Genomic DNA, 20636 nt, shown 5'->3' with positions numbered 1-20636 from the left:
TTGTAACTGTCAGCCTTGCAATGCCTCATGGGGACTTGTAGTTTCGCAACAGCTTGAGGGCCGCCAGTTTGAGACCCCCTGCTGTAGAGGCACCGATGAACACTGTAGAGCAGCAGTTCTTAACCCGATTGCCGATTCGCCAGGGGGTCGCGAATGTTGGTCCAATCTGGAAAGCTGGCCGAGACGGACCCGAAGTTACTGTGTGTACGCCGGAGTCTGTCCGTCTCAGCCAGCGAGATGTCACTTCCGGGAGAGGAGAGACCGCGCGGAAGTGATGCTCCGTCGCCGCCATCTTGGTACTCTCGTCCGCAGTAAGGCTACAGTTAGAAGTCGGCCAGCGGACATCTTTTTACACCCACCGAAGTCTCGCATTTTACACGTATTTTTACCAGTAAACTGAGCTTCTATACTATTTAAGGCTTATACAGTATATAAACTCAGATTACTGGTAAAGGTAAAGAGTAAAATACGAGACTTCGGTGGGTGTAAAAAGATTTCCGCTTGCCGACTTCTAACTGTAGCCTTACTGCGGACGAGAGTACCAAGATGGCGGCGACGGAACGTCACTTCCGGTTAACACATTAGACGGGTTGCCGATTCTGACAGAACACCTGAGTGACTTTGGCAAGTCAGAGACACTAATTAATAAAAGCATTTTTGTACTGTGCGTCACCGGCGCAATCAATACATAGATTGTGAATAAATAAGTCTATTATGACTGTGCAAAAAAAAAAAAAAAAAAATTATTATGGAACAATACATATCATTTATATACCGTATAAATGTCCCAGTTGGTTCCTCAAAAGTGGTTTCTCAGTGTCAGTGCTAGATACATGTTTGGGTGCTCTACACTTTGTATATCTAGCACTGGCACAGAATAACAACTTTTGGAGGAACCAACCGGGACATTTATATATACCGTATATACTCGAGTATAAGTCGAGTTTTTCAGCACATTTTTTTGTGCTGAAAGTGCCCCCCCCCGGCTTATACTGGAGTCAAGCACTTTTCTGGTGCAAAGAATGACATTTTGCGAGTCAACTTTGGGGCCCCGTATCTCGGGACCACTTGGTGCTAGGAACCCCAGTGGATCTAGCACTATAACATATCCAAAGCTGGGGTTCCTAGCACCAAGTGGCCCCGAGATACGGGGCCCCAAAATCGGTTCGGAAAATGTCATTCTCTGCTGCAGAAAAGTGCTTGACATTTTCCGAACCGATTTTGGGGCCCCGTATCTCGGGGCCACTTGGTGCTAGGAGCTCCAGCTCTGGGTATGTTGGGTTTGCACACCAAATTTGGGGTTCCTAGCACCAAGTGGCCCTGAGATACGGGGCCCCAAAGTCGGTCAACTGTGTCCATCTGCAGAAATGTCATTTTGGGACCCTTTGGGTCCAGACACCCCAAATTTTGGCTGCAGCTAGGGGGGCATCTAGGAACCCTTAACTACTGAGTTTGAAGTTCGGGGGACCTATGGCTGCAAATGGGCACAGTGAGGCTGCAAATGGGCACAGAGAGGCTGCAAATGGGCACAGAGAGGCTGGAAATGGGCACAGAGAGGCTGCAAATGGGCACAGAGAGGCTGCAAATGGGCACAGAGAGGCTGCAAATGGGCACAGTGAGGCTGCAAATGGGCACAGAGAGGCTGCAAATGGGCACAGTGAGGCTGCAAATGGGCACAGTGAGGCTGCAAATGGGCAGTGTTGACCCTCTTTTCCACTTACAGTAGCTGCGCATTTCTCACCCTCGTCTTATACTCGGGTCAATACGTTTTCCCAGTTTTTTGTGGTAAAATTAGGTGCCTTATAATTAGGTGCTTATATTCGGGTTGGCTTATACTCGAGTGTATACGGCAAACGATATGTCTTGTTCCATAATATTTTTTTTTCTTGCATAGTCACGTCATGTTGGACTTATTTATTTATTTTTATTTTTTTTTTGCATTTGAATTCAATTTTAGGTATAGAATAAAGAGAGTCATATCAGTAGTCATATAAACCAGCCAATACATATAACTAATAGAAGTCCCTGGAGTCTAGGTGAGCAAGAAGGGCAATATTGTTGAGACCATTGTTTGATTCCACTAGAAGTTTGTTGGGAAACCGGGTTTGCCCCCAAACACACCCCTATCGGGAACAAACTGTGTGTGGGTGGGGGGCGCTTCCGGCCAGGCTTCTGCCTGCTGTCTTACCGGTTTCCTGGTTGGGGTAATTAAGACTCCCAGTGTCTCTAATAGTCAAAATTAAACCTCGGGGCTATGATACAATGGCCAGACTCCTTTGCTGGTCGAGGTTTGGAGTTTGTGTGAGTTCCAAGCAGTCCAGTCTATGAGTCCGTCTGGGAACCTCCTTCGTTTTTGTTATGGGGGAAGACGGGTAAAGGGAGGGGGTGTGCGGTGGGGGGGTGTGCGTGTCTGTAGGCAGTTGTCCGACATATCTGTCTGGTGCTGAGTACTAGCCCCCAGGTCAAGCTATGGAGTTGTGGTTGAAATATTGTGGTATTCCGGCGATTCCTTCAGGCCCATGTTTTATGGAATTTCGTCGGGGAATCCGTTGAATTAGGTCTTCTATTTCGGCTATTTTCTCTACTCTTTGAAGCCATTTGGAGATGCTGGGGGGGGGGGGGGGGGGGGGGGGTGTAGAAAACGAATCCTTCCAATGTATGGGTACACATAGTTTTGCTTGCGTTGATGAGTTGTAGGGCGAGAGACTTTTTGTAGGCCGACTGGGGGAAGGATGTATGGTGGAGAAGATATTGGGCTGGTGTGATATCTGGGGTGAAGGTTGTTATATGGGAGATAAGATGGTGTACTTCTTTCCAAAAGGGTTGTATCTGAGGGCACTTCCACCATATGTGGACCATAGCGATCCGCGTGCCGTGGATGTTGGACTTAGTCACAATCTGTGATTAATCACTACTATTTAAGATGTTAAATTTGTAAGAATGAAAACACATCCTGCATATTAGATATTTATATTTCCATTCATAACAGTCGCAAAATTACAGCAATGAAGGACCGACGAAAATAATTTTGCTGTTAGGGGTCCCAACTACTTGGGAAATTTTATCAAGGGGGTCACAGCACTAGGAAGGTTGAAAACCACTGCTGTAGAGGAACATTGTAGTGGCACTGAGGGGACTGATGTGGCACTGATGTGATGTTTTTATATTTTACACAAAAAAAATTGGGAAAATTATCGTGTTGTGTAAAGTAACGCATCGGGTAAAATTGACTTTAGTGTATTTTTTTTACTGAAATTTGGAATGTCATAAACCGTTAATATCATGTGACATAAAAAATTAGAACTACCGATATTTTATTCTCTCGAGTGTCTGATTTTTTTTTTTTAAAAGGATGGATTTTCTTCCCCTGCAAAGCGCACCCCTCCGTGAAAGCAGCTCATAGTCCACATAAACACTGGTTAGGCACACATTTAGCCCTTTGATGGCGCTAGCTATTTAACCCCTTCCCCGCCAGTGTCATTAGTACAATGACAGTGCATATTTTTAGCACAGATCACAGTATTAGTGTCACTGGTCCACACAAAGTCGCAGTTAGTGTCCAAAACGTCCGCTGCAATATTGTGGTCGCGCTATAAGTCGCTGATCGCCGCTATTACTTGTATAAAAAAAAAAAAAAAAAAAAAAGTAGTAGCAGACTCTACAACTTTTGCGCAAACAAATCAATAAACGCTTATTGGGATTTTTTTTTTACCAAAAATATGTAGAAGAATGCATATCGGCCTAAACTGAGAAAGAAATTTTACGTTTTAAATGTTTTTACTGGATATGTATTATAGCAGAAAGTAAAAAAAAAAAAATGTTTTTTTGCTTTTTTTTTCAAAATTGTCAGTTTTTTTTTGTTTTTTGTTTATAGCACAAAAAATAAAAACCACACAGGTGATCTATTTGTGGGGAAAAAAAAAAAAAAAGAAAAAAAAAAAAATTGTATTTGTGTACAGCGTTGCACGACTGTGCAATTGTCAGTTAAAGTTACGCGGAGCCGCATCGCAAAAAATGGGGGGGTAAATGTTCGAGAGAGCAATCGGTTGATCCACCTGAAAGCTTGTTGACAGTTTTTGGACATTTTCCCGCTGGACCCCTCCCCGAAGGACCCAGACGGCTCCCCGATTGAACCGAGCTGCCCATAATCGGCACACCTGAGCCAGATCCGTGATGAAGCCCTGGTTCACACTGCAAGCGTTCCGACATGCGATTTGACATGTCAAAATCGGCAGCAATTGCCGCCAATGGCACCGTCCTAATCGGTGCGACGCTGCATCTGCGGCGCTGCACTGATTTCAAAAAGTAGTTTCTATACTGCTTTTGCGATTTCGGGCTGCGATTTACACTGACATCTGTGTAGAAACCCACACAGATGTCTCTGAAATCGCAGCCGAAATCGGGACTGACATGCGGGAGTGAAATCGCGCGAGTTCAGCTGAATTCCCGCGGCTTCATTCCCGCGGCTCTGCGTGAATCTGGGCTTAGACGTTACATCCCTTTCACATTGGTAGCGCCGGCCGTTAGCGACGCTTGTTTTGCGGCGCTTTAGCTGCACTTTTCGGCTGCTAAGAAAAAAAAAAAATGGTAAAAAGTCCTCTTTTGCAGCGCTTTCAAATCGCTTTTCAAGCGCTGCTCATTCATTGCAATGGGCAGGGTGTTTTGGGAGCGCTATTTACAGCGCTCCCAAACCGCCCCAAAGATGTTGCTTACAGGACTTTTTCATAAAGTCCCGCAATTGCACCGCCCCAGTGTGAAAAGTCAGACTGCAATGAATGGGAGGCGCTTTCCAGAGGCCATTTGTAGAACTAAAGCGCCTGAAAAACGCCTCAGTCTGAAGGTAGCCTTAGTGAATTCTGAAGCAAAATACAGCAGACTAGACATGTGCAATTTGTTCCGATCTCTTTTTCTAACGAATTTTGACAAATTTGTTAATTTCTGAATTTTCGAAAATTCGAAATTCAGAAATTTCGGAATTTCAGAGATTTCAAAAATTCAAATTTTCGGAAGATCGAAATTCAGAAATTGCAATTTCGGGAATTCGGAAATTTTGAAAATCCAAAAATAAGAATGAAAATCTGAAATAATAACCAACTACTAATAAATACTAAATTATAGTTATTGGAATTTCCTTTCAAATTTGGCTGTTTGTGAACGGAACGAATACGAATTTATCCGAAGTTACGAATTCCCCTGAAATAACGAATGCCGCATCTGAACGAATGGAATGTAACGATCTAATAATAATAAAAAAGGTTTTATTATTGATATTTATTATTAATTTGTTTCATTCCATTTGTTTAGATGCGGCATTCGTTATTTCGGATAAATTCGTATTCGTTACGTTCACTAACAGCCAAATTTGAAAGGAAATTCCAATTCCCTATAATTTAATATTTATTATTAGTTAGTTATTATTTCAAATTTTACTGATTTTCTTTTAAATTTCGGGAATGTGAAAACCTGAATTTTCGGTTTTCCGAATTTTCCAAAAAAGCAAAAAAACAAATGAAACGAAAAACGAAAAAGAACAATTTTTTTTTTTTCAATGCACGTTTACAGCAGACACTCCATTTCAGGTGCAGTTCTCCGTTTCAGGGGCAAATTTTCACCTCGGACCTGAAACTTGGCCAAAGCCGCACAGGACACTTTTCCAGAGGGAGGTCCATTGAGAGACGGTCACAGTCTCCTGTCATGTTGACTGGATGCTGGGAAAGTTGCATCCAATTCGCATAAGCATGAACCCGACATCAGAAGGAGTGCGCATCACTTCACAACTCAAACCAGCTTTGAAAACGAAACTGTGTAGGTCCCTTTAAATTCGAAAGTTACTTATCGGACACCGTTAGGGGTGCAATGGATCGTCACCGATCTGTGATCCGAACGGTTCAACCTGTTCGGATCGGCACACATGCGCTCCGCGGAGCACGCCGTTGCCTCGGCCTTAGGAAAGGCCACGGCTTCGGCCTAGCTTCGGCCATCTTGGTACACCCGGAGGCCGTTTACCACGTGATCGCTCCGTCAAATGACATGACGCCGGTTCCTCTCTCCCCTCTGTGTACTGATCTGTACAGTGGAGGGGAGAGATTGGATGGCAGCAGTGCCAATACTCTGCCATACCCTGCCAATACTCTGCCAATACTCTGCCAATACCCTGCCTGCAATACTCTGCCAATACCCTGCCAATTCCCTGCCTGCAATACTCTGCCAATACCCTGCCTGCAATACTCTGCCATACCCTGCCAATTCCCTGCCTGCAATACTCTGCCAATACCCTGCCAATACCCTGCCAATACCCTGCCTGCAATACTCTGCCATACCCTGCCAATACCCTGCCTGCAATACTCTGCCAATACCCTGCCTGCAATACTCTGCCATACCCTGCCTGCAATACTCTGCCAATACCCTGCCTATACTCTGCCTGCAATACCCTGCCAATACTCTGCCTGCAATACCCTGCCTGCAATACTCTGCCAATACCCTGCCAATACTCTGAATGCAATACCCTGCCAATACTCTGCCAATACTCTGCCAATACCCTGCCTGCAATACTCTGCCAATACCCTGCCTGCAATACTCTGCCTGCAATACCCTGCCTGCAATACTCTGCCAATACCCTGCCTGATATACTCTGCCAATACCCTGCCTGATATACTCTGCCAATACCCTGCCTGCAATACTCTGCCAATACCCTGCCATACCCTGCCTGCAATACCCTGCCATACCCTGCCAATACTCTGCTTGCAATACCCTGCCATTCCCTGCCTGCAATACCCTGCCATACCCTGCCTGCAATACCCTGCCATACCCTGCCAATATATTATTACAGTGGGGGAGATTTTTTTTTTTGTTGATCCGAAAATGATCCGAACCGTGACTCCTGATCCGAGGAACGATCCGAATCGTGAGTTTTATGGCTTTATGTTAATCCCAAGGCTTTAAAACAGTCATTACACTGGAGCAAGTGTGCAGATCAGCAATTCTAACATTCCTCTGACTTTACCAGCTGCATGCTTATACCTCTCTCAAGTATGGAGGAGAGGGACAGCCAGGTAAGTAGTAAGGATGAGCTCAGGTGTGTTCGCGTGCCCCCGCGCTCGGCCAGGAAGCTGACACTCCACAGCGCTAATCACAGGCCGTGAGACATTTCCCGATCTGTGCAGCCGCGGAATGTCTGCTTCCTGGCGGGGGCGGGGGCACGCGGAGCTGTGAACACGCCTGAGCTCATCCTTAGTAAGTAGCATTCAAGGCCTGGTTCACACCTATGCGTTTTTTGCTGCTTTTTGCAGTCCATGTAACATGGTTTCCTGTAAGACATGTTCACATCTGTGCTTTCTTCAGCCACTGTGTTTTTAGAAAGGGTCAGGGATATTTTAAACTGCAAAACGAAACTTTTTTTTTTCTTTTTTTTTTTTGGTTCGATAGACTGCAAAGGAGAAGCTGCAGCAAAGCATGTAGTGCGTTTTTGCATTTTTTTTTTACTCTACCCAACAGCAAATTGGGCAAAAAAAAAAAAAAAAAAAAAAAAAAAAAAAAAAAAAAAAGCAAAATGGGCCAAAATTGCATGTGAAAAACGCACAGCAAAAAGCACTGCAGAAAAGATCAAAATCAAACTGCATAGGTGTGAACTGAGCCTTAAAGGGGTTGTAAACCCTCATGTTTTTTTCACCTTAACCGCTTCAGCCCCGGAAGATTTGGCTGCTGAATGACCGGGCCATTTTTTGCGATTCGGCACTGCGTCGCTTTAACTGACAATTGAGCGGTCGTGCGACGTTGTACCCAAACAAAATTGACATCCTTTTTTTCCCCACAAATAGAGCTTTCTTTTGGTGGTATTTGATCGCCTCTGCGGTTTTTATTTTTTGCGCTATAAACAAAAAAAAGCGACAATTTTGAAATAAAAAAAAAAAAAAAAAAAAACAACCACAATATTTTGTACTTTTTGCTAAAAAGCTATTTTTTTCTCAGTTTAGGCCGATATGTATTCTTCTACATACTTTTGGTAATAAATAAAAATCGCAATAAGTGTATATTGATTGGTTTGCGCAAAAGTTATAGCGTCTACAAAATAGGGGATAGATTTAGCATTATTATTTATTTTTTTTTTTTTTACTAGTAATGGCGGCGATCTGCGATTTTTATCGTGACTGAGACATTATGGCGGACACGTCAGACACTTTTGGCACATTTGTGGGACCCTTGGCATTTATATAGCGATCAGTGCAATAAAAATGCACCGATTACTGTGTAAATGTCACTGGCAGGGAAGGGGTTAACACCAGGGGGCGATCAAGGGGTTAAAGCGGTTGTAAACCCTTACAGACCACTTTTTACCTACAGGTAAGCCTAGATTAAGGCTTACCTGTAGGTGCAAGAAATATCTCCTAAACCTACACGGTTTAGGAGATATTTCCAAAAGACAGGCGCCGGTGTCTACGGCGCGCAGGCGCACCGATCGTGCCGTTAGTGGCGGCACCAGAGCCGCGATACCCGGAAAGAAGATGGACGCTTCGTAGGAGAAGGGACAGCGGTGACATCGCAGGCTCCCTTGTCAGGTAAGTGACACATAATGGGCTACTATGCGATGCGATGCGATGCGATGCGATGCGATGCATAGTAGCCCATTATGCTTTAAGTTTGCAGGGAAACAAAGAGGAAGTAAACCCATCCGGGTTTACTTCCTCATTAAAGGGGTTGTAAAGTTATTTTTTTTTTTTTTTTAAATAACAAACATGTCATACTTACCTTCACTGTGCAGCTCGTTCTGCACAGAGTGGCCCCGAACCTGCTCTTCTGGGGTCCCTCGGCGGCTGTTTCAGCTCCTCCCCGCAAGCATTTACCACCTTCATGCGAGCTCCCTCGCACGGTGGTGAGTGCTTGCGGGCGCGCTCCTGTGATACAGCCGGCGGCTATAGCCGCTCGCTGTATCACTCGGCCCCGCCCCCCGGCGCACCGCGTCATCGGATGTGATTGACAGCAGCGCGAGCCAATGGCTGCGCTGCTTTCAATCCATCCACTGCAGCCAATCAGCGACCAGGCTGAGCTGCAATGAAGCTGACGAGGACGAGGAGCGAAGATTCGAGGCGTCAGGTAAGTAAAACGGGGGGCCTGGGGGCGGCGGTACTGTCAAAAGTTTTTTCACCTTAATGCATAGAATGCATTAAGGTGAAAAAATTTTTACCTTTACAACCCCTTTAAGGCTCCATTCACACTAGCGCGTTTTTTGATGCATTTTGCAGAAATGCATGGGAATTTTTTAACATGGGTTCCTATGGAACATGTTCACATCAATGCTTTTTTGTATCTCTGCGTTTTTGGAAAGGGTCGGGGACTTTTTTTCATGCAAAAAGCAGCGTTTTGCATGTAATGGATTTCAATGGACAAGCATCAAAAACGCAAGTGCACCGTTTTTGCAGCGTTTTTGGTGCGTTTTTTTTTTTTTATTTTTTTTTTTTGTAATTTTTTTTTAAGACTGTAAAAAAAAAAAGAAAAAAAAAAACGCAAAACGCAAATCGCGGCAAAAACGCTGCAAGCATGAAAAAAAAACCTCCAAAAACGCTCAAAAGCAACATGCATAGGTGTGAATCGAGCCTAACTGTGTTCCCTCTCTGTGTTCTAACTGAAGGGGGGGGGGGGGGGTGGGACTTGCTAGGGGAAGAGACAGATCGGTGTTCGTACTTTGTATGAACACACGGTAAGTCTCTTCTCCCCTCAGGTTCTCACCGTGTCACGAGCGATCGCGGGAGCCCGGGCACTCGCATCGGCTGTGGGGGTGAGCAGCGTGCACCCCTAGTGGCCACAGGGCGCTTCTTCTAGGGGGTTATCTGATGTGGGGAGGAGCCGCCGAGGGGCCCCAGAAGACGATGATCGGGGGCCACTCTGTGCAAAACGAGCTGCAATGTGGAGGTAAGTATAACATGTTTGTTATTTATTTTTATTTTTTTTTTATATAAACAAAGCTTTACAATCACTTTAAGGCCTGGTTCACACCTATGCAGGTTGCAGTTTGCATATTCCGGGTGCATTTTGCATTTTTCAAAACACGTTTTTGATCCATTGAAGTCTATGGATCCAAAAAAAAAAAAAAAAAAAAAAAAAAAAAACCACAGAAAAAAAAGTCCCTGGTCCTTTCCATAAAATGCACAGATGTGAACTTGACCCATAGGAAACCGTGTTAAATGGACTGTAGTGTGTTTCTGCAAAACTGAAAATGCTCTAAGGCTCCATTCACACTAGCGCGTTTTTTGATGCATTTTGCAGAAATGCATGGGAATTTTTTAACATGGGTTCCTATGGAACATGTTCACATCAATGCCTTTTTGTACCTCTGCGTTTTTGGAAAGGGTCAGGGACTTTTTTTCATGTAAAATGCAGCGTTTTGCATGTAATAGAATTCAATGGACCAGCATCAAAAACGCAAGTGCAGCGGTTTTACAGCGTTTTTGATGCGTTTTTTTTTTTTAGCTGTATACAGTCTAACAAAAAAAAAAAAAAAAACACGCGGCAAAAACACTACAAAAACGTGGCAGGCATCACAAAAAAAACCTCCAAAAACGCTCAAAAGCAACATGCGTAGATGTGAATCGAGCCTAAAAAAAAAAAATACAAAAATAAAAATGCATAGGTGAGAACTAAGAAGCCGGTCAACAGCAACATCCTTTTTTTGTTATCAACTCAGCACCGCTTTCTTTTAACTATTGAATGCAACATAGAACAACTAAGGCATAAAATTGCCGGATTCATACGTTCACCACACTAAACACAAAAAAAAAAAAAAAAAAAAAAAAAAAAAAAAAAAAAATCTGATTTCAACTATATACAGTAATATCTATAAATACAACTTTGCAGCACAAAAAAAATAAATAAAAAAATACTAAATGCCAAAACAGCAACATGACAATAAAATAACAACAATGCATTACATACCCCTCAAACCTGCAGTCGTTATTTTGGTAACTCCTGGTTATATATATATACACACATACAATATGCCATACACAAGTCACATGACTGCGATCCCGTCCTCCTCAGCTGCGTCTATCAAATCTCTGTGCAGATGTAATGGATTGGGAATCCTCAGCACAGGAAAAAGATGAGATGGGGGATTTTACAATCCCGGGGATTCCTCTACTTTGGGAATGGAAGTGCGGATTTGACACTCAGTGGCCGGATCTTACAGTGGGGAGGAGTTTTGGATTGTAGGCGTTTCCCTTTCTGGTGCCTTTAAAGCGACAAACTCAAAAAGTGAATATTTTCTATGTTATAATATAAAGGACATTATGGAAATGATATCTGTGTCTAAGCGGCACCCTGTTGACACTACACAGTGTTTGGTTTAGCTTGCAGAGGCAGCAACTGGAGATGTACACATTCGAGTTGCCACCTCATCCTTTTAAACCCGAACACCTTTGAATTACTCGGGTTCTGAGGCTGATTAAATGCAGATAAGGCACCAAGTGAGTTTAATTACCACCTTAATCAGCCACAGAACCTGTGTAATTAATATGTGTTCGGGTTCAAAGGGATGAGGTGGCAACCATAATACACATGCTGCATCCCCCCCCCCCACAATGCGTTCCTTCACGGCCAGAAACTTTACCCCCCCCCCCATCTGCATGTGCCCCTTTCCTGAGACGCAGTGCAGAAAAAGGCATGCTAAAGTGGAACTCGGCCCTCGTTCACATTAAATGTGGCTTCGAATCGTGTGACTGCATCTGAAATCACACAAATTTCAAAGCTGCATGTCAGTGCGACTTGGAAGGCCTCAGCGCGGCTTCATGCACAGGTGTCTATGCAAGCTGCACCCCGAAAAATCGCCAAAAATAGCGCGAGAACTACTTTTTCAAATTGATGCGGCGCCGCAAAGTCGAAGTCATACTAATTTGAACAATGCCATTGCCAACAATAGAGTTTTGAAAAAAGAAAAAAAACGCACTTCCCCATTGCAATGAATGGAAATTGCATCAAAATAGCGCCCATGGTTGCATTTTTGGTGCGGTTTTTTTTTTGGGTCAAGTGTCCTTTTTTACCCACAGGTGCAAAACGCACCGGAAACGCACACAAATACGTTTTTTGCAACAGAGCAGTGTGAAAGTAGCCAAGAGATTTGTCCTTTTGTCCTTTCCTTTCTGAGATTCACACAACCTCACTAAACTGCGACCCGACTGTTGCTGTTAAAAGTGGAATTCAACTCTCGTTTTAAAAACGGGGTGACAAGTAGGGTTTTTTATGAGATGTCGGCGCTCCTGGACACTGAGCCACGCATTTGTGGCACCTTCTCCGCACCACGATGTGTGGGAGTGACACCATTGCGGCCCAGCCATTCAACTGGCCAGAGAGAGGATAAGATTGGATGATAATGGAAGATTCTGTGAACATCGGGATTGGTACAGGCTCAGTGCTAGACGTCTTTGTTTGACAGGTAACTCCCTCATAATGCGCTAATATGCGGTGCATACTACTACAATATGGTGTAAACCACCTAAGGGCCCATTTAATTAAAAAAAAAAAAAAAAAAAAGAGCAGGGTTCAATACTGGACATTTTCACTTCCTGCCTAGGGTGATTTTCAGCTTCCAGCGCTGTCGCACTTTAAATGACAATTGCGCGGACGTGCAACACTGTAACCATGTGACATTTTTTTTTTCACACAGATAGAGCTTTCTTTTAGTGGTATTTAATCACCACTGAGGTTTTTATTTTTTGCTAAACATTAAAACGGTTTTCTTTGTTTTTGTTATACATTTCTTCCTTCGCTGATGAGCACTGATAGGCTACACTGATGGGCACTGATGAGCACTGATAGGCTACACTGATGAGCACTGATAGGCTACACTGATGGGCACTGATGAGCACTGATAGGCTACACTGATGAGCACTGATAGGCTACACTGATGAGCACTGATAGGCTACACTGATGAGCACTGATAGGCTACACTGATGAGCACTGATAGGCTACACTGATGAGCACTGATAGGCTACACTGATGGCCACTGATAGGCTACACTGATGGCCACTGATAGGCTACACTGATGGCCACTGATAGGCTACACTGATAGGCTACACTGATGAGCACTGATAGGCTACACTGATGGGCACTGATAGGCTACACTGATGGGCACTGATAGGCTACACTGATGAGCACTGATAGGCTACACTGATGGGCACTGATAGGCTACACTGATGGCCACTGATAGGCTACACTGATGGGCACTGATAGGCTACACTGATGGGCACTGTTAAAGCGGAGGTTCACACAAAAATTGAACCTCCACTTTTCGGAACCCTCCCCCCCTCCGGTGTCACATTTGGCACCTTTCAGGGGGAAGGGGGGTGCAGATGCCCACTTCCAGGCATAGACTCCGGGAGACTACGCCTCTAAGCCGCCCCCACCCCCCCCCCCCACGCTGTCAGTGGGGTGCACACGGGTCCCAGAGACAGCAGGGACCATTCGAATTGCGTAGCGCGACTCGCGCATGCGCAGTAGGGAGCCGGGAAGTGAAGCCGCAAGGCTTAATTTCCTGATTCCCTTACCGAAGTTGGCGGCGGCAGCATCTGAGGGACGGTTCGGCCTCGGGTGCCGACACCGCGGGAGCCTGGGACAGGTAAGTGTTCATATTTTAAAAGTCAGCAGCTGCAGTATTTGTAGCTGCTGACTTTTAAAAAAAAATAAATTTTGCGGGACCTCCGCTTTAAGGCTGCTCTGATAGGCGGGGCTGATGGATCTGCACTGATAATCAGGACACCGATGATCATTGCCCTGATTATCAGTGTAAATGTGCGCTGTCTGAATTGCCGGTTAACGTCTCTCCTCTCGCGCAGTGACAGGACGTGAGGAAAGGAATGCTGATGTCCAGCAAGTTTGTTTACACATGATCAGCTGTGATTGGACACTGCTGATCACATGGTAAAGGGCTGCTGTGATTGGCCCTTTGCTGTGATCACAGAGCGCACGGGGGGGGGGGCACTGTTCTGGGAGGATGTCCATGGACACCCTCCCAGAACATAAGAGCCGCGCTGTAGCTGTCTCTTGGCTATAGCGCAATCATGAAGTGATAAATTACATCACCTGAAGGCTCATTTAATTAAAAAAAAAAATGAAAATAAAAAAAAGCGGAGATTAAGGCCCCTTTCACACTGGGGCGGTGGGGGCGTCAGCGGTAAAACAGTGCTATTTTTAGCGCTGCTTTACTGTCGCTTTTGCATCGGTATTCGGCCGCTAGCGGTGTGGTTTTAACCCCCGCTGGTGGCCAAAAAAGGGTTAAAACTGCTCCCATAGCGTCGCTATAGCCGCGGTATAGCCGCGCTGCCCCATTGATTTCAATGGGCAGGAGCAGTGCAGGAGCGGTGAATACACCGCTCCTGCACCGCTCCAAAGATGCTGTTTGCAGGAGTTTTTCTTCTCTCCTGCCAGCGCACCGCTTCAGTGTGAAAGCCCTCAGGCTTTCACACTGAAGAAACAGTAGCGGCAGTTTTAGGTCGGTTTGCAGGTGCTATTTTTAGCGCAATAACGCCTGCAAACCGCCCCAGTGTGAAAGGGCTCTAAAGCCTGGTTCACACCTATGCATTTTTTTTAGTGCATTTTCAGTTTTGAAGAAATGAACCACAGTCCATTTAACCGCTTTCCGACCGACTCACGCAGACTGCGGCAGAAGGGCACATACAGGCAGATTAACGTACCTGTACGTTGCCCTTTAAGAGGAGGCTTGCGGGCGTGACCGTGGGTCCCGTGGACCCGATGTCCGTGGGGATACCCGCGATCGTCTCACGGTGAGGAAGAACGGGGAGATGCTAATGTAAATAAGCATCTCCCTATTCTGCCTAGTGACAGGGCACTGATCACAGCTCCCTGTAATTTGAAGCGGAGATCAGTGACGTGTCACACACAGCCCCTCCCCCCCACAGTTAGAAACACTCCCTAGGACACACTTAACCCCTTCACTGCCCCCTAGAGGTTAACCCCTTCACTGCCAGTGACATTTTTTACAGTAATCAATGCAATTTTATAGCACTGATCGCTGTATTAATGCCAATGGTCCCAAAAATGTGTCAAAATTGTCCGATGTGTCCGCCATAATGTCGCAGTCACGATAAAAATCGCATATCGCCGCCATTACTAGTAAAAAAAAAAAAATTAATAAAAATGCCATAAAACTATCCCCTATTTTGTTAAAGCTATAACTTTTGCGCAAACCAATCAATAATCACTTATTGCGATTTTTTTTACCAAAAATATGTAGAAAAACTGAGGAAAAAATTGGTTTTTTACATATTTTTGGGGACATTTATTATAGCAAAAAGTAAAAAAATAATGCGTTTTTTTTTTCAAAATTGTCGCTCTTTTTTGTTTATAGCGCAAAAAATAAAAACCACAGAGGAGATCAAATACCACCAAAAGAAAGCTCTATTTGTGGGGAAAAAAAGGACGTCAATTTTGTTTGGGAGCCACGTCGCACGACTGCGCAATTGTCAGTTAAAGTGACGCAGCGCCGAATCGCAAAAAGTGCTCCGGTCTTTGGCCAGCAAAATGGTCCGGGGCTTAAGTGGTTAACATGGTGGCTTCCTATGGGTCATGTTCACATCTATGCACTTTATGGAAAGGCACCAGGGACTTTTTTTCTGGTTTTTGGTTTCATAGACTTCAATGGATCAAAAACGTGTATTGAAAAACGCAAACATGCACACTGCAACCTGCATAGGTGTGAACCAGGACTTAAGGCTCCATTCACACTAGCCTTTGTCATCAGCTCAAAAAAAAGGTAGAAAAAAACGCAGGATGAAAAATGCCGATAATAGCATTTATGTCGCAGCTTCTAGTAGAATTTTAGTAGCTTTTAGGAGCATTATCATTTTTATCAGTCAATAGTATGTAAACTCTTGGAGGGGATGATAAGGGACTATATACAAGATTTTAGTAATGAGAACAGTATCATTAGCAGTAATCAGCATGGATTCATGAAGAATCGTTCTTGCCAAACCAATCTATTAACCTTCTATGAGGAGGTGAGTTGCCATCTAGATAAAGGAAGGCCCGTAGACGTGGTGTATCTGGATTTTGCAAAAGCATTTGACACAGTTCCCCATAAACGTTTACTGTACAAAATAAGGTGCGTTGGCATGGACCATAGGGTGAGTACATGGATTGAAAACTGGCTACAAGGGCGAGTTCAGAGGGTGGTGATAAATGGGGAGTACTCAGAATGGTCAGGGGTGGGTAGTGGGGTTCTCCAGGGTTCTGTGCTGGGACCAATCCTATTTAATTTGTTCATAAACGACCTGGAGGATGGGATAAACAGTTCAATCTCTGTATTTGCAGACGATACTAAGCTAAGCAGGGAAATAACTTCTCCGCAGGATGTGGAAACCTTGCAAAAAGATCTGAACAAATTAATGGGGGAGGGGCGACTACATGGCAAATGAGGTTCAATGTAGAAAAATGTAAAATAATGCATTTGGGTGGTAAAAATATGAATGCAATCTATAGACTGGGGGGAGAACCTCTGGGGGGATCTAGGATGGAAAAGGACCTGGGGGTCCTAGTAGATGATAGGCTCAGCAATGCCAAGCTGCTGCTAACAAAGCAAACAGAATATTGGCATTAAAAAGGGGGATCAACTGCAGAGATAAAACGATAATTCTCCCGCTCTACAAGACTCTGGTCCGGCCGCACCTGGAGTATGCTGTCCAGTTCTGGGCACCAGTCCTCAGGAAGGATGTACTGGAAATGGAGCGAGTACAAAGAAGGGCAACAAAGCTAATAAAGGGTCTGGAGGATCTTAGTTATGAGGAAAGGTTGTGAGCTCTGAACTTATTCTCTCTGGAGAAGAGACGCTTGAGAGGGGATATGATTTCAATATACAAATACCGGACTGGTGACCCCACAATAGGGAGAAAACTTTTCCGCAGAAGAGAGTTTAATAAGACTCGGGGCCACTCATTACAATTAGAAGAAAAGAGGTTTAACCTTAAACTATCTAGAGGGTTCTTTACTGTAAGAGCGGCAAGGATGTGGAATTCCCTTCCACAGGCGGTGGTCTCAGCGGGGAGCATTGATAGCTTCAAGAAACTATTAGATAATCACCTGAATGACTGCAACATACAGGGATATACAATGTAATGTAATCATTTTATACAATACATAACCTTCATACCTTGATGGTTTTTTTCTACATCTTCCCGAAATTTGGCTTTAAAAACAAAAAAAAATGAACAAGACAAATTTGTATGAAGAGGAAGAAATCAGCGAGGGGGGGAGGGGGGGGCCGCGCTGAGCCGCCTTTACATGACTTTGGCTGGGAAATCTCCTCCAGACACAGAAAAAAAAAAAAAAAAAAAGGATGCCGAACATTATCCTAAGCTGAGCGCAAATGACAACACAAATCGGTGGCTCCTCTCCGCTCACCTCTTTTTTCCTCCTCTTTGTCTTGGTCGCCTTGATCTCCTTGGATTTTTTGGGTTTCTTCCTCCTCGGCGCGGAGACCGGCTCCTCGGGGAAGAATTCCTCTTCTATCTCCGGCTCTTCCATCCCTCTCTCTTCCTCCTCTGTGAACAGATAGAAGACGGTTAGCGCCCCTCACCCGATCTCTTCTCCTGCGCGCTCCTCGCACATATTAAGACATTTTTTTTAGCAGTGGGAGGAGAAGGTGGATCGAGATTTTATTTTGCTGCTATTGACCCCCCCCCAACCCCCCAACCCCCCCCCAATCCGACCACCTTCTGAATTTAAAATTGAATGACTTTTCACAGCAATCGCAAACAAAGGTCAACGCCATCAGACGGTAACCAAATGCAAAAAATAGATCTCCTGCCTCCTAATCATCTGCAACCCCTCAGAATTCCATTACCCCCCCCCCCCCACCGCACGATGGAACCCGTTCTGCTGAATTCAGGGCTGATATGACATCTGGATCATAAAAAGGTTACTAGGGAAGGAAAACCATGACAATCAGCAGCATGCTTAAAAAAAAAAAAGTGTGCCCCCCCCCACAACAACCAATCACAGCTCAGAAGATAAAAGCATGGCGAGGTTGCTCGGGGCAACGGGAAAAACTTTTTCATTCCCATTATCGTCCGCAGAATTAAATTTCTACATATTTGTTCTTCTGGAGTCTAAAATAAGAACGAATCTGCACAGGCAACCAATCGGGCGCTCCCGTCTGTTCTCCACCTGTGCCTCGTTTATAAAACCACACCTGTCAGGACATAACATATGGTAACCTTATTCTAAGAAAAAAAAAAAAAAAATTTTATGCTTGGAATAAAGATCACGATTCTAGCGGCGTAACATCATCTTTCATATTATATATATAAAAAAAAATAAAAAATCGGGCTAACCTTACTGTTTAGTTTTTTTCTAATTCATTAACCTCTTCAATACCGGGCACTTTCCCCCCTTCCTGCCCAGGACAGCGCTGTCGCACTTTGCTACATTGTACACATATGACATTTTTATCATTTTGTTCCCACAAATAGCGCTGTCTTTTGGTGGTATTTGATCACTGCTGGCATTTTTATTTTTTGCACGACAAATAAAAAAAGACCAAAAATTTAGAAAAAAAAAAAAAAAAAACAGTTTTTCTTTGTTTCTGTTATAAAATTTTGTATATAAATACGTTTTCTCCTTCACTGATGGGCACTGATGAGGCTGCACTAATGGGCACTGATAAGGTGGCACCAATGAGTTGGCACTGATGATGGGCACTGATAGGCGACACTGATGGGCATTGATAGGCGGCAATGATAGGTGGCACTGATGGGCGGCACAGATGGGTACTTATGGGGGGGCACGGATGGGCACTCATAGGTAGGCACTGATGGGTGGCACTGATGGACACTGATGGGCGGCACAGATGGGTACTTATGGGGGGCATGGATGGGCACTCATAGGTAGGCACTGATGGGTGGCACTGATGGACACTGATGGGCGGCACAGATGGGTACTTATGGGGGGCACGGATGGGCACTCATAGGTAGGCACTGATGGGTGGCACTGATGGACACTGATGGGCGGCACAGATGGGTACTTATGGGGGGCATGGATGGGCACTCATAGGTAGGCACTGATGGGTGGCACTGATGGACACTGATGGGCGGCACAGATGGGTACTTATGGGGGGCACGGATGGGCACTCATAGGTAGGCACTGATGGGTGGCACTGATGGACACTGGTAGTTGCGCTGTGATAAAGGGAAAAAGGGGATGGGGGAGGGGCTACATAAAAAAAAAAATATAAAGCAGAGTGACCTGAAAAGTGAGCCAAACGCACTAATAGGCTTTAGATACTAGAAAACATAAATGAGTGGAACTACAATACAAAATTGCTGACATCAAAAATATTGAATAGCAGGCAAGAAATACGTGATACATAAATATAACACTGGGGAAACAGTGAATCAAATACAATTGACTGCCTGAATGAAACAGACCTTATACATGGATGAATGAAATTGCTAACAAAATAAAAAACACCAAAACACAGTGGCACAAATGAATGTGAGTGAGTGAATAACAATCTAAAATAATAAAACATAAAATGAGTCCAGAATGAATATGGGCTAGTATCACACTAGCCCATGAATGACAGCTCTGACGAGCTGCGAGCGACAAGTCCCTAGCAGTAACAGTCCCGTCATCAAGTGAAAATCTCGTTAAGAAGACAAAAAACAGTTCCAATAAATCAAGGAAGGAGGATCTTTAGTGAGGACACCTCCGTAGTTGCAAGCCGCTTACCTTACAGCTGTAAGGCATACAGCTTGTGTTGCAAATGGTTAGCAGGTATGGAAGTTCAGTATAGGCAGGTGGTAACGATGGTGACAATGCCAGGCGGAATATAAAACGATAAAAAAATAGACAGTCATGTAATGTGACTCTGTGACGACCACAGTGGAGGGGGGGGCAAGACACAAAGGAGGGGAAGTTGCACGCACTTTATTAAAGTGAGTGTGGGCATCAATCCACGAGCGCCGAGCTCGTATGCCTCCAAATGTATCTTCCAATCTACAGTCTGTCCCCGTGCCCCACTCCTCAGTGCTCGTCGGGTAGAGTAACGGTATAGGGTATAGGAAGAGAGAAACGCACATAGCGTGATCCCATATCAGAAAGTACATTTATTAAATGAAAAACGTCCAGTCAACTTACATTTGAAAACAGCTAAAAGTGTATGGTAACCACGAGCGCCGAGCTCGTCTTCTGTTGTTGGTCTGTGGCAGCGTCCCGTGCTCCAATCCTGACGCGTATCGTCACGTCACGTGTCTTCTTTAGAGGAAGAAGTCTGAAGTGACGCCCAGTCAGGATAACTGAACCACCGCCCGGCCGTCATTCTGCTATGGGCCGGGCGGGAAAATGGTTAAAGTGTATTTCCCCCCCCCCCCCAAAAAAATTGCATTTGAAAGACCGCTGCGCAAATACAGTGCGACATAAAATATTGCAACAACCACCATTTTATTCTCTAGAGTCTTTGCAAACATTATATATAATGTTTGGGGGTTCTTAGTAATTTTCTAGCAAAAAATAGTGATTTTAACTTGAAACCAACAAATGTCAGAAGAAGGTTTAGTCTTTAAGTGGTTGAACTCCCCTCATTTACACACCGAAGTTCATTCCTTTGATCTTTACAATGTTTATAGTCAGTTCTGCTG

At 44.5% G+C, this 20636-nt stretch overlaps 1 protein-coding gene across 5 annotated transcripts in view; it reads right to left on the bottom strand.

The window, feature by feature from the left end:
* The window catches only part of CHD5 (chromodomain helicase DNA binding protein 5), a 295395-nt gene that overhangs the window by 232594 nt on the left and 42165 nt on the right, over positions 1 to 20636 (bottom strand). For all 5 annotated transcript variants that reach the window (XM_073603681.1, XM_073603682.1, XM_073603678.1 and 2 more), the window contains exon 2: positions 17401 to 17540. In XM_073603681.1, coding sequence (XP_073459782.1) covers positions 17401 to 17540 — 140 coding nt within the window. The remainder of the gene's footprint in view (positions 1 to 17400; positions 17541 to 20636) is intronic.

The sequence above is a fragment of the Aquarana catesbeiana genome, linkage group LG10 (genome assembly GCF_042186555.1).
Source record: "Aquarana catesbeiana isolate 2022-GZ linkage group LG10, ASM4218655v1, whole genome shotgun sequence".
NCBI classification, from domain to species: Eukaryota; Metazoa; Chordata; class Amphibia; order Anura; family Ranidae; genus Aquarana; species Aquarana catesbeiana.
The sequence above is the reverse complement of the archived record's forward strand: the minus strand, read 5'-3'. Positions and strand labels throughout refer to the sequence as shown.